We start from the raw sequence: 13421 nt of genomic DNA, 5'->3' as shown, positions 1-13421 counted from the left end.
TGAGGTGGCAGGAATATAATATCCAATGGAAGGTAGAAGTGGGCCTGAGATGGGCCCAAAATGGGGGTGGGGGTGGGAAGGAGGGGACTATGAATGGGCCCAAAGAGATAGGCCCATTTCAGCAATTCTGAAATTGTCGGATGCCGAAAGGCGTAGCTGTTGGTGAAAAAAGACAGGGTTGTAAGTGCTGGCATTTGGATTGATTGATGGGCCGTTGGGCTTTCCTTTTTCCTTTCACGAACGACAAAATGCTGTTTTGTCTACTACTACTACTATCCTTGTCGTGTCAGCCTTGTCATCGTCATTTTCTTTTTTCCTCATATTTTACTTTTCTCAATTTTTTTTTTTTTTTTTTTTTTTTTTTTTTGAGAGCTTCGTCTTTTGATTATCCCTTGAATTGGTGTTAAATTTAGAGGAATTATTATGATTTTTATGGGTGTCTTTCAATTATTAGTCGAATTAGCGTTAAAGCGAGAGGGATTATTACGATCTTTATGGGAATGTAACGTTCCCATCAAATTGGCGTTAAATCTAGAGGGATTACTATGATATTTTTGGAAATGTAACGCTCCGCTCAAATTGGCGTTAAATCTAGAGGGATTACTATGATATTTTTGGAAATGTAACGCTCCGCTCAAATTGGCGTTAAATCTAGAGGGATTACTATGATATTTTTGGAAATGTAACGTTCCCATCAAATTGGCGTTAAATCTAGTGGGATTACTATGATATTTTTGGAAATGTAACGTTCCCATCAAATTGGCTTTAAATCTAGCGGGATTACTATGATATTTTTGGAAATGTAACATTTCCATCAAATTGGCGTTAAATCTATAGCGGGATTACTATGAGTAGATATTGTCTACCTTAACCTGTTAAGTATCGCCGTGAGTCTCACGGTTTTTCCTTCCCCTACAAAGAATGCTTCATTCTTCTCTCCAACCGATGTGAGATCACACAATCCTCACCTCCTTTCGGGGTCTAGCGTCCTCACTAGTAGATGTTCTTCTCTCTAATTGATGTGGGATTTTATAATCCACCCACCTTCGAGACCCAGCGTCCTCGCTAGCACTCGTCCCTCTCTCCGATTGATGTGGTATCTCACAATCCACCGACTTTCAGGGCACAACGTCATGGCTAGCACTCGTTCCTTTCTCCAATCGATATGGGATCTCAAAATCCACCCTCCTTAGGGGCCCGACGTCCTCGCTGACACACCGCCCAGTGTCCGACTCTGATATCATTCGAGCTTCTCCTCAAGATTTTAAAACACATCTACTAAGGAGAGATTTCCACGCCCTTACAAGAAATGTTCCGTTCCCGTATCTAGCAAATATGAGATCTCACAATCTATCCCCTTGGAAAACAACATCCTTACTGATACACCATCCGGTGCCTAGCTCTTATACCAAAGACACGTTTTAAAAACGTTGAGAGAAAGCCTCAAAGAAAAATCCAAAAAATGACCATATACGTTAGCAATGAGGTTGAATGGACAACTAGTGGTATCTTTGGGAAGAATAAACAATGGAAGGAGAAAGCTTATATAAACAAACAAAATGATTGAAGAGGGGGATGACAAAGATACAATCCCAACAACTCTCTTCTGCAATGAATCAACATTCCCTTAAAACACGCTCCTTAATTCTTGGACGCTGTTATGCAATGCTATACAAATGAATTGGTAATTCCACAGGTTTTGAAGTGTTACATCAAAATTGGAGAAGACCCCATCATGAATTGGGGTTTGATTAAGGCATTTCAAAAGTTTGAATCTAATCGATGTTGAAAGGTGTTAGCTTTATTCGAGTAATTGATTTGATGCAAAAGGGACTTGGGGAAGAGGTTGGTTGGTTGGTTGGTTGGTTGGTTGGTTGAGGGGTGCCCACTGTGTTGTTCTTCAATTTAATTATTGGAATCTTAGGCAGTGGAATGGCGTTAATAATGGACCCCTTTGTGCCACACATCTTTGGGCTACACATCTATTCTATACCCTTAATTATGACAGCTTAATTATAATGTTAGGCCTAAAAAGCCGCTGGTTTTAATCCCCCTTTTGTTTATTGAAAAAAAGAAAGCAACATAATGCGGCCTCTTTTGTGTTCATCCCTTGGTTTTTTCCCCTCTCACTGCCACCCCAAGCAGTGTTTGGTGCATTATTTGAAGCAAGAATTGTGTGTAAAGTAAAGCAAAGCAAACCATATTTGGGTACAATACCGCTTCTACTCCTTAATTAATTACCCCTCCTTTCACCTACCTTTTTAGGCTTACCAATCAAGGAATGGCACGCCCTTTGAATACCCCTCTGGGTTTGATAACATGAAATTTGGTAGAGGGTGAGTTGAGTCATTGCGTTGTAATCCCACCAAAAGGGTTTTCAAAATGTTGCCAAAATAAGCTTGTGTTCCTGTTTTGATCGCTTCTGTGTGCCCACTTGGTTTACTTTATAAATACCTCTCTTAGGGTTAGGGCTATATATATATATATATAAATTAGGAGCTTCATCTTGTGTCCTTTTCCTTTAAGTTGCGCCTAATTCACCCAAGATTGGTGGGTTTATGATGAGGAAGAGGGTGGTGGTGTTGAAGAAAACTGAGGGCTCTGGCGCCCGGACCCGCACCAGAGTGGGCTCTGTCGTGCACTATGTGGAGTGTCGGAAGAACCATGCTGCCAAGTTTGGTGGGTTTGCTGTGGACGGCTGCCGGGAGTTCATGGCCACTGGAGAGGATGGGACTGAGGAGGCTTTCTTCTGTGATGCTTGTGGCTGCCACAGGAGCTTCCACCGCAGGGAGGTTAATGCTGAAGTTGTTATTGAGTATCATCCTCCAAACCCCAATCATTGATCCCATCGTCAAAATTCACACCTAAAACCAAAAGGGTCTCTTCTTATATTTCTATATGTTGTGGTTTTGAATTTCAATCTGGATTTTGATGTATATCTTATCAGTTACAGCACATGGATGATTGGGGAGTGGATATATAAAAAAAAACACAGTTTGTTTCTGTTTTTGTTTTTGATTTCCTCCTTTATCAGATGCATCAAGAACCAATAATTATGAATCAATTTGTTATTTACAGAGCTCTCTAATCATAAACAAGAAAACTAGCTATGGAGATGAATTTCCCCATTAAATTTCATGGTGTTGTTCATCGTTTGATGAACATGCATTTTCTGGGAATCCAAACAGTTCAATCCCAAATTAAAGCCTTTTTAAGTAAAATCCATAACAGAATTAATCAAGTAATTAAGGGAAAGATTATGAAGTGATTTAACAATCTAAATTAATAAAATATTCGTTATTGAATTATGTGTGACAAATCCCGAGTTGGGCGGTTGGAATTATCCCAAATTTAATTTTAGGGAATGAAATATAGCCGCCAAAACAATGAATGATTGAGTTTCACATCACCGCCTTCTGCGCCGCCAAATCATTTACGACACAACTCGTGCTTTATTCCATAATTGGGCTCCGCTTTTCCTTTTGGGCCGGCCCGCACCACTAAGCCCATTTGCTTTTATTAATTATTACTTTTTATTAATCTTTATTTATTTATTTATTTATAAATATTTTGTAAGTTTCTCAATTACTAATTAACTTTATCACGTATAATCCGGTTGTAGTCCGTTAAAGTGTAATTTTAATTTGGTTATGTTCATTGTATCTTATTTTATTAAAATTTATTTTACTCAATTTTTTGTTTGGTAACCCAAACTAATTAATTCTATAAATGTCAATTACCATAAAGAGAAAAGGAGAAACTTTAAATATAAGGGTAATTTTGTAATTTCATCCTTATTTTTAAGTTTTTTTTAGTTCTTTTAATAAAAGAACTCTTTTAAAGTGATTGACCATAATCCCTTTAGAATCCTTTTTATTTTTATTTTTTATAATCAACTTTGAACTTATTGTGAAAATGGTTAGTAACTAATTTAATTATACCTTTTATTTTTTAAATCATTTATAATCACTAACAAAATTAGTCTTAAAAACATTATCTTTACGAGTTTGTTGTTAGTGTAAATAGGTATACCCCTAAATACACCATAAAGTCTCTGTTCTTAACTGAGGCTCAACTCCTTCTCTTGACACTCGAACAAAGTACACCTTTTGAAGCTCATAACTTCTTTGTTTGACGTCTGAGGATTCTATTGATATGGCTAAATTAAATGTATGACTCTGATACCATGTTAAGAACCACGATTCTCTATAATAGTATGATATTGTCTATTTTGAGTATAAACTATTCACAAAAATTCTTGTCTTACTCATGAACCTATGATCAACCTCTTAATTAGTGGATATGTGACTAAATTTGAAGCAAAAAGTAGGAAAAATAATAGGAACTACAATGCAAAAAATGGTGGTATGAATAAAATGTTTGAAGAAATGATGAAACTTTGCTCTCTACTACAACTTGTAAGGCTTGTTGTAAAGCAAGAAATTGGAAAAGGCCTGTTCTATACAACAACTTTTCCAACTATTTCATTCAAGCAAACCAAAGAGAGAACTCTATATATATATATATATATATATATATATAAATGGAAATTCAACCAAACCCTTTTGAAGAAAGTAATCAAAAGTAAGCAGAGAGGAGAGAGTGTTGGGAGCATTATGAGAAGATGAAATGATGATGCTAGGATCTGTTGTGAATCGGGTCGGATCCTTTCTTGACTCCTCTTTTGTTGGACTGATTGGGGTCAAAATGCATGGCTGGTGAAGGAGCCAGGCTCATGTTCTTCATCTTCAATTTCTTCACAGAATCAGGGTTGTGGGTGTTGGTAATTGGCGATTTGAAGGCCACCCATTTGAGAGCAAGATCAATGGTGGTGAGCCCAGATGCTGTTTGGGGTTGAACACACAGAGACAACCCAGCAAGAAGTAAGGCAAAGACCAAAGCTTTGGTGCTGAGCATGGTGTTTGTTTGGGTGTGGGAGTTGAAGGCAGTGATGGGGTTTGTGGTTTATAAGAATGGAATAAAGGAAAGCAAGAAAAGAAGACATAGATTCATGCCAATCATAAGCCTGCCATGGAAGCAATAAAACAAAAGGGTGTTTTACAAGACTCTCTCCAAGTTTGAACAAAAAGTTCCATTCTTGGGAATCCAACGCTCGCTTTTATCCCATAATGATCAAGAGTTTTATAAGCAAGGAATACATCTCTATTGGTACGAGGGCTTTGAAGTAACCAAAAGTAAAAGCTACGGTTTTTATGCTTTTGGTACCCAATTCCATTGAACTCAAAAGCTTTAGGAAGATTGTGAAGACCAGGACCGTCTTTTGATCATTGCATTATTGGGTTTTGGTTTGGGTTTGTTCTTTTTTACTCAAAAGTGAGTGAGGTTGGTTTGAGACCGACAGGGGTTGGGATTGGGACTGGTCATGGTCTTCTTAACACTCTTGCCGCCCTTCTGCTTCCTGTCTGCCCTCTCTTCCTTTCCAACTTCCAACTCTCCATTCCTTTCCCATTTTTAAATCCCTTTCTAATCTTACCCTAACCCTAATTGCTTTCTCACTATTCATTTGCTTTACTTAATCAAATCAAATAGGTTGATTTTAGACGTATATTGCCCCACATTTCTGATCATGACCCTACACCATAACCATAACCATAACCGAAGTGAGATCTCACAATTCACTCCCTTGGGAGTCCACGTCCTCGCTAGCATGGCACACCGCTTGGTGTCTGACTCTGATACCATTTGTAATAGCCAAAACAGGATCTCACAATCCACCCCCTTGAGGGGAGGAGGAAGAGGGGAGCGTCTTTGCTGACACACCACTTGATGTCAGACTCTGATATCATTTGTAAGAGTCAAAACTCACTGGTAGCAAATATTGTCCGCTTTGGTCCGTTACGTATCGTCGTCAACCTCACAATTTTTTAAACACGTCTGTTAGTGAGAGATTTCCACACCTTTATAAAGAACACTTCGTTCTCCACTTGGACCGATGCGGGATCTTACAATTGAACATTGTATTGGATTTTTAGTATAATTTATATGGGTTTGATTTAATTTGGACATATTTGCAAATAAATAAGGAAACGCAACCGGTTTACGTGGACCGATGTGTAATAGAAATTAAACCGGAGGCTTTCAATTTAAAAGTGAAGGGCGAATATAAGAGACCGTCTTCTCTAATCCGCTACTAGGGTTTTAGTTCTTAAGCCTGTCGGTTCCAACTTCAGAGTATACTTCGAAATGGCGGAAGAGACAATCCCTCAACTCGCAGAAAACGGTCCGGAGGTAACCAACTCCGCCGCCGAAGATATGGAACTTGAAAGCACAGAGCCGAAAGTATCAGGTGGTGATTCTGATGCAAACGAGGCCGCTCCAGTAACGAATGGGGATGCTAATTCCAAGCGTGAGAGGGAGGAAGAAGGCGCCGGTGACTGTGTCGGAGAGGCGAAAAAGCTGAAGGTGGAGAAGTCGGTTGAAGAGGAAAGGCTTGAGAAGGTGGAAAGAGATGGGAAAGGCGAGGAAGAGCATGGTCCTGTGAGTTTAGGCCCGAAGAGCTTTGGATCATCGGTGGAGTTGTTCGATTACTTCTACAACTTTCTTCACTACTGGCCTGCCAACTTGAACGTGAACCAGGTATAATATTATGGACTTCTTTTATCTGCTATCCTTCTCTGTTTTGTTAATGGAAAGGCTACGAATAGCATTGATAAAACTTTATTTTCTGCTAAATGCTGCTGATTTTGTTCATCATCGTCATTGTTTTAGTGTATAAAAAATACATGTGTTGGATGATGGAAGTCCCACATCGACTAATTTAGGGAATGATCATGGGTTTATAAGTGAGGAATACTAACTCCATTGGTATGAGGCCTTTTGGGGAAACCCAAAGCAAAGCCATGAGAGCTTATGCTCAAAGTGGACAATATCATACCATTGTGGAGAGTCGTGTTCGTCTAACAACATGTAGCTAAAGAATAAAATAAAATTACTAAATGGGGTGAGGAACTGGGATCTCTGTACTCATGAAAGGGTGAATGGTTCATCAATTTTAGCAGAAGGGTGAATGCTCTACCAAAAATATTTTTTCGTCAATCAATTTGATATGAAGCTTTTACTATTTTTTATTTTTTGTGTCATGAATTACGGTCTTAATTATTGTAGTTGTTTTGTTGGAGAATAAGCTTGTATTCATGGACAAGTTGGAATTTGAGACTTGTTCTTCAATATTCTGATGGAGATTGATGATGGTTTGCCTCATAACTTGTAAAAGTTTGAGGTCTTTACTTCTCGGAGATTCGTAATGGGTACAAGAGATCTCTAAATTTCTTGCTTGGTGAATTATCTTATTAGGTATACTATGATTGAGTTCATCTGAATTGAAAACACTAAGGTCATTTGGATTCTTCTGTCAGATTGATTAGTGGTTGGCTTGATTTTATACAATTAACATAGGCCAAATGGTTAAAAGTGACCTCCTTCATTCCATTAAGGCTCCACCATTCTTAGTCCTGAGTGTCTTAAATGTGAAATTTGTTGTGTGGCAGTACGAGCTGATGGTGTTGCTGGATTTGATTAAGAAGGGGCATGTCGAACCGGACAAAAAGATCGGCTGTGGTGTTCGCGCTTGCCAAATTCGATACCATCCCATGTGGAAAAGCAAGTGCTTCTTCCTGATTCGGGAGGATGGGTCTGCTGATGACTTCAGCTTCAGGAAATGTGTGGATCATATCCTTCCACTGCCTGAAAACTTGAAGACGATATCTGATGCAAACAGGGCATTGGGTGGTGGTAAGCACCGCGGTGGAGGAAGAGGAGGAGGGGGTAGGTGGAGAAACTGATGCTTTTCACCACATTGGAGTGTTGGAGTCAGTTTGTTTTCCTGCTAAGAATTTACGACCAAATCCCCCCAGCCCTCATGGCTCTTGTCCTCAAGGTCAGGGAAGAAATTAGAGAAATGATTTGCTTACGCCCATAATTTCTATGTTTTACTTCGTTGAGAGAGATGATTCCTTGAATATTATCCAAGATTCTTAATTTTGTCAATTTTATAAAAGAGGATTCTAGAGTACTATTTCCTTCGGTCGAAATTGAAACCCTCCTTTCCCTTTCAGATACATACGTTTAAGCTCGGTCGAAATTTATTTCATAAATTTGCCTATATTTTAATTTATTCATTAATGGATTGCTTACTCTAGATTTAGAGTGAAATATCATGATCGGGTCAATAATTTGGAGTTGAAAGAAGTAAAGTTAGAAAACATTACGATAGGCGGTAACTATCTTGTACGGTGGGGGGTAATTGATATACTTGTATCAGTGGAGGTAGCATTCTACGACAAGTCGCTCCTATCTACGACAACCACTTATTATGGAAAATGTAAAATATCTACTTTCTTGTTTTGCCCCTCTAAGTGTCTAAGTATCCTTTTTTTTAAGGGGAGCTGGTCCGTGTGGCCAGCTAAAGAAGATGACAGCGGGAAGGGAGCATGAAGGAGATAACTTATGCTTTTTTCATCGTGACTAGGTCTATCCTATGGAAGTACTCATATTGGATCAATGATCGATTTCTAGGTTTTGTTGTAAACTTAATGGGTGTCTGTGCTCGGGTATAATTATCCAAAAGTAAAATAAATTAAAATTGATATGAAATCCAAATAAATGAAAGCATGATCGATCATATGGAAACAGTAGTGAGTTGGAACTCGAAGGATCAAAGCTTTTTAAGACGGCTTAAAGGCTTTTGATGGGTAATCATTATCGTAAGTTTTTAGTGCCTTCATTCCATTGGTTAGCTTCATCCAAGCTGTAAGCACACGCTCATGATTTCACTGTTCATTACTCAAAATCCAAAACTGATCTCTTTCTTGCATGATTTCGTTATCTGTTCATGCGCTCTGATACTGGTTTTACGCTTCATTGGCTGCGCACCTTCTCCAATGCCTTCTCCCTTAAATTCTTTCCCTTTTCTTCTTACCCTTCAATTTTCCAACTCTTTTGGTGAAGAGGATATGGACCCTTTTCCTTCGTCATGCCATCTTTCCCCTCTCCATTTCAGGTGAGTTTTATGAACTTTCATTGTTCATTTAGTCTTCGTTTCTCATTTCACTTAGAACCTACAATTCTGCATTCAATAGGAACTGCAATTTTGGGTTTCAAGACAGCATTTTTGACGTTGTTCCATTGTTTGAGACATGCCCAAATGACTCCTTTTTGGTTCTAAAGGATATTGAACCCAATAACACCATTATATCAGGTATTCATTACATTACATTGCTCTTGATTATGATTATATAGTTGTCATTGATTGACAGAATCTTTTTGGCTCTGCAGAAGATGGTGGAGAAAATGAAAAGAAGGGATTAGAGAGGAAAGAAGGGAGGGGCAAAAGGAAGTGGTGCGGAGAAAGGAGCAGCAGCCCATCAAAAGGTTTGTCAAGAAAGACAATATCTGAGTACTTCTGGATGCCCATAAGTCAGGCCGCTAAGGAATTGAATGTGGGGCTCACTCTGTTGAAGAAGAGGTGTAGAGAATTGGGCATAAGGAGATGGCCTCATAGGAAGTTGATGAGCCTCCAAACGCTAATCAAGAATGTGAAGGAGCTTGAGAAGGAAGATGGAGTGAAGCTAAGGCATGTATTGGAGATATTAGAGAATCAGAAGAAGTTAATGGAAGAGAGACCGGATTTACAGTTGGAGGACAACACGAAGAGGCTTAGACAAGCCTGCTTCAAGGCCAACTACAAGAAAAAAAGGCTGTCCGGAACAAACAACTCCTCAGCCACCAGGGTTCATCAGGATGATGATGAAGAAGAAGAAGAAGATGAAGAAATGAAGCATCTGTTGGCGGATTGTTCATTTTCATTCACTGGTGGCAGCCTGTTGCTGTACTAAAACCTCTGATATTATCCAACACCAATTTCAATTCAGGGTTTCATCTTATATCTTTCGTACCGTAGTGGTATGATATTGTCCACTTTGAGGATAAAACACGTCTTTCCTCTCCTTTTTCACTCTGTCTTATGTCTCTCTTGTGGTTAAGGTTGTCATATCTTGTGGTTAAGGTTGTCATCGCTCCCTCTTTACATCTATTAAACCTGTGGAGCCTGGAGTTCAATGAACAAATTGAAAGAAAATGTTGATCAAATGATGAACTCGGATTCCAAATCTCTGTCTAAATTCTGGATGCATATCTCTTTGGGTCCTGATGGAATGCTTGACCACAGCACGGCCGAGTCTATCAACTTGGAGGTGCACTCAGATTGCAGGTTATGCATGAAGCTGAAATGGCATTTGAAGTGCACAGTCGAAACAACCGTATGTTATTACAAAATTTTCAATTACTAGCAAATTATTACATTCTTCTGATAATCTACGGCAGCAGTAAATGTCTGCAACAGAAGTTCTCCACCAGATGGGGTAAACATGAAAACATACAAACTACTAAACAAAAAGAAAAGCCGCAAACTGATGCTTAGGATTCATTGCAACTCTCCAACCACGTTATGAAAAAACAGGGTATTAAGCAGCCACAGCTTCCTTATGAGCAAAACTAATGCCCTTCTCAATGCTTGCCTTCAGTTCTGTCTTTAGAGCTTCAAGAGCTTTCTGCTCATACTCGGACAGTCCCTGGAGCTCAGATTTTACAAAGGCTTCAATTCCTTGCCTCCCAAGCTTAACCCTCGATGCAAAGAAGGGAAGATCGGTTAGATCAGACTGCACGAAAGAGCACTCATATACATCGCTGTCTCCATCCAAAGCACGAAGAGATGATTCGACAAATCTTGCTGCAGCGTATGCCATTGAAAGGGTAGCCGATCCAGCTCCTGCCTTTGCTTCCACGACTTCAGTTCCCGCATTTTGAATTCTAACAGTTAGTTCCTGAATTTCTTCGTCTGTAAAGCTCGCTGAAGGTCTTGTCTTTGACAGCAAGGGAAGGATTGTTATACCCGCATGTCCCCCGATGACTGGGACATCGACGTCAATCAGCTTAAGGTTCTTCCTTTCAGCAACAAAAGTGTTTGCCCGGACAACATCCAATGTAGTAACTCCGAAAAGCTTCTTTGGATCATACACGCCCTTCTTCTTCAGAACTTCAGCTGCTATTGGCACAGTGGAGTTCACAGGGTTGCTGATGATATGAATGAAGGCATCAGGACAGTTATCAGCAACAGCCTCGACCAAACTCTTAACTATGCCAGCATTAATATTGAATAGGTCATCACGAGTCATACCGGGCTTTCTTGGAACCCCAGCAGGTATGACAACAACATCTACACCTTTCAAGGCATTGCCTAATTCAGAAGGTCCTGTGAAATCCTGAACTTTCGAGGGAGTGTTGCAGTGGCTAATATCAGCAGCAACACCCTTGACATTAGCAATATCATAGAGGTTCAAGGTGGAAACTAATGGAGACATCTTGATGAGAAGCGACAGAGGTTGACCTATCCCTCCAGCAGCGCCAAGAACAGCAACCTTGTAAGACGCTTGAGGTTGAAGTTTTTTGTATACATTCTGGTTCACATTTTGAGATGAGGTAGCGTGACGACGCCATAAAGCGGAAGTGCTGTGTTTCCCTAGGAAAGACGACTCCGATTCACAACCAAGAGATGAAGCAGCCTTGAGGCCACAGAAGCTCTTAAAAGTCTCTTGTGAATTGATTCTTAAGCTAGCAGACTTTGATTGGGAAAATGAGTTGAGTTTAGTATTAAGTGATGCATTTGTTCCAATAGACAAAATAGTTGCGGAAGTTGCTGCCATATCTGACTCTGTTAAAGAAAGGGGGGAGGCAGGAAGCGTCAGTCATTTTCATGATCTGGTGTTCTTCAAGAATACAAAACAATAATTTCTAAACTCCCTAAGAGGTCTCTAATGAATATATACCTCAACACTATAAAAAACAACGACAACCACTCCAACTTCCCAATGGTGGATATGAAAACTAACAAGTTTGTGCCATAAAGAACAACAAGAAAATCAGATGATTCCTTCAGAAAAATAGTACAAATATCACCGACAACAGTAACCTGATACATGTTATAGTTGACCATAAAAGGAAAGAAGGCAATAATGAAACATTTAAGTGAGAAAGAAAGACCAGCAAGAGATGTAATACAAAAACTAGGAGTAGATAGATGTAACCGCCCAAGCCCACCACTAGTAGGTATTGTCCTCTTTAGGCTTTCCCTACTAGGCTTCCCCTCAAGGTTTTAATACAAAAAAGGAGTGTTTCGTTCCCATATCTAACTGATGTGAGATCTCACAATCCACTCCCCTTGGGGGCACACTGCTCGGTGTTTGGCTCTAATACCATTTGTAACAGCTCAAGCCCACCGCTAGCAGATATTGTCCTCTTTGGGCTTTCCCTTCCGGGCTTCACCTCAAGGTTTTAGAATGTATCCGTTAGGGGGAGGTTTCCACACCCTTACAAAGAGTGTTTCGTTCCCCTCTCCAACCGATGTGGGATCTCACGATAGTTTCCAACCACAGCCAGATTTCCAGATGATTCAAAAAATAGGTTTTAGAAAACATAATGGAAGTTTGTAATTTCAAAAGTTTATGAACAAAGTACAAATTAGAGGTCAGATTGATGAAGTTATATCAGCAAAATATGCAAGAACTCTAGGAGCCATATACCACTCGAATGCAATCCATCAGTTTCTTTTAGCTATCAAACACGACAAATTAAGAAAAGCGCCTTGATTGTCCATGCAAAGTTGTGGCCCATCAGTTTTTTGTTCTCAAAAGAGAAAGCAACACGAATATCACAAGAAAGAAGGGAGTTCGTCAAAGGCACATCTTTTCAGATGCCCCCTTGTAAAAGAAAAACAACTCCACCCAATTCATGTGAAAATTTTCCGGGATTAAATCCCAAATCATTAGCTTCAATTCCTTATCGAATCCCAGCTTCAAAATTAACTAAGATAGAGAAATGAGCTTACAGAAACAAATATATAACGCAAGAATTGAGAACAGTCAGATCCAGAACATCTGAAATGAACAGAAACAACCGATCTACGGAACCCACAACTTGAACAAAAAGAGGGTGAAAGAAACAACCGAAACAAGCTAAATAACGAACCAACATTCAACAAAGCACCGACTGTTCCATATTCCTAAGAAATCGAGAGGAAAAAAACTAAATAGAGAAATCGAACCTTGAAATCCAGAAAAAGAAAAGGCTCAAAATGGAAGAGGAAAATGGGCGCGAGTGAAGATTTTATGAGGCTCAAAAGGGTTGGGACGTAGAATCCTCCGCCGGAGAGCCTTAGGACATAGCAATTCCTTTTGAACAGCGAAGGTATATATTGCTTCCCTTTGTCTTCGTGTATACCGAATACACCGCCGCAATGCGAATGAAGTGCCTTTTTCAAGCGTTTCTATCCCCACCAATATCAACCGTTACTTCTCTCATCCTTTCGACGGTCCCGATTGTCCATTCACTTCTTCATAAACCCCTCC

The 13421-nt window shown here is 39.6% G+C and overlaps 4 protein-coding genes across 5 annotated transcripts; 3 read left to right on the top strand and 1 right to left on the bottom strand.

Annotated features, from left to right (window-relative positions):
* The first annotated feature begins 2430 nt into the window (after positions 1 to 2430).
* LOC111793649 (mini zinc finger protein 3) lies at positions 2431 to 3009 on the top strand. Its single transcript, XM_023675631.2, has one exon. The coding sequence runs from the start codon at positions 2559 to 2561 to the stop codon at positions 2841 to 2843; it is 285 nt and encodes a 94-aa protein (XP_023531399.2). The 5' UTR covers positions 2431 to 2558; the 3' UTR covers positions 2844 to 3009.
* Positions 3010 to 6135: 3126 nt separating this feature from the next.
* Positions 6136 to 8035, top strand: LOC111792273 (uncharacterized). The gene is made up of 2 exons (XM_023673637.2): positions 6136 to 6597; positions 7509 to 8035. The coding sequence occupies exons 1-2, from the start codon at positions 6205 to 6207 to the stop codon at positions 7800 to 7802; spliced, it is 687 nt and encodes a 228-aa protein (XP_023529405.2). The 5' UTR covers positions 6136 to 6204; the 3' UTR covers positions 7803 to 8035.
* Positions 8036 to 8306: 271 nt separating this feature from the next.
* Positions 8307 to 9925, top strand: LOC111792272 (protein RKD2). 2 transcript variants are annotated; one of them, XM_087123442.1, is made up of 3 exons: positions 8307 to 9019; positions 9126 to 9217; positions 9295 to 9925. In XM_087123442.1, exons 1-3 carry the CDS (start codon positions 8784 to 8786, stop codon positions 9852 to 9854), a joined length of 888 nt encoding a protein of 295 aa, XP_086979568.1. In that variant the 5' UTR covers positions 8307 to 8783; the 3' UTR covers positions 9855 to 9925. The 2 variants fall into 2 exon arrangements, with proteins under 2 accessions (XP_086979568.1, XP_023529404.2); XM_023673636.2 differs by having other exon boundaries at positions 9099 to 9217.
* A 325-nt stretch (positions 9926 to 10250) lies between these two features.
* MDH (malate dehydrogenase) lies at positions 10251 to 13326 on the bottom strand. The gene is made up of 2 exons (XM_023673633.2): positions 13118 to 13326; positions 10251 to 11728 (listed from the first exon to the last, which is right to left on the bottom strand). The coding sequence occupies exon 2, from the start codon at positions 11718 to 11720 to the stop codon at positions 10482 to 10484; it is 1239 nt and encodes a 412-aa protein (XP_023529401.2). The 5' UTR covers positions 11721 to 11728; positions 13118 to 13326; the 3' UTR covers positions 10251 to 10481.
* Positions 13327 to 13421: the final 95 nt, after the last annotated feature.

This window comes from Cucurbita pepo, chromosome 4, assembly GCF_057944985.1.
Source record: "Cucurbita pepo subsp. pepo isolate OVF chromosome 4, ASM5794498v1, whole genome shotgun sequence".
In the NCBI taxonomy this organism is placed as follows: Eukaryota; Viridiplantae; Streptophyta; class Magnoliopsida; order Cucurbitales; family Cucurbitaceae; genus Cucurbita; species Cucurbita pepo.
Note: the sequence above shows the minus strand (reverse complement) of the source record. Positions and strands in the feature narration are given on the sequence as shown.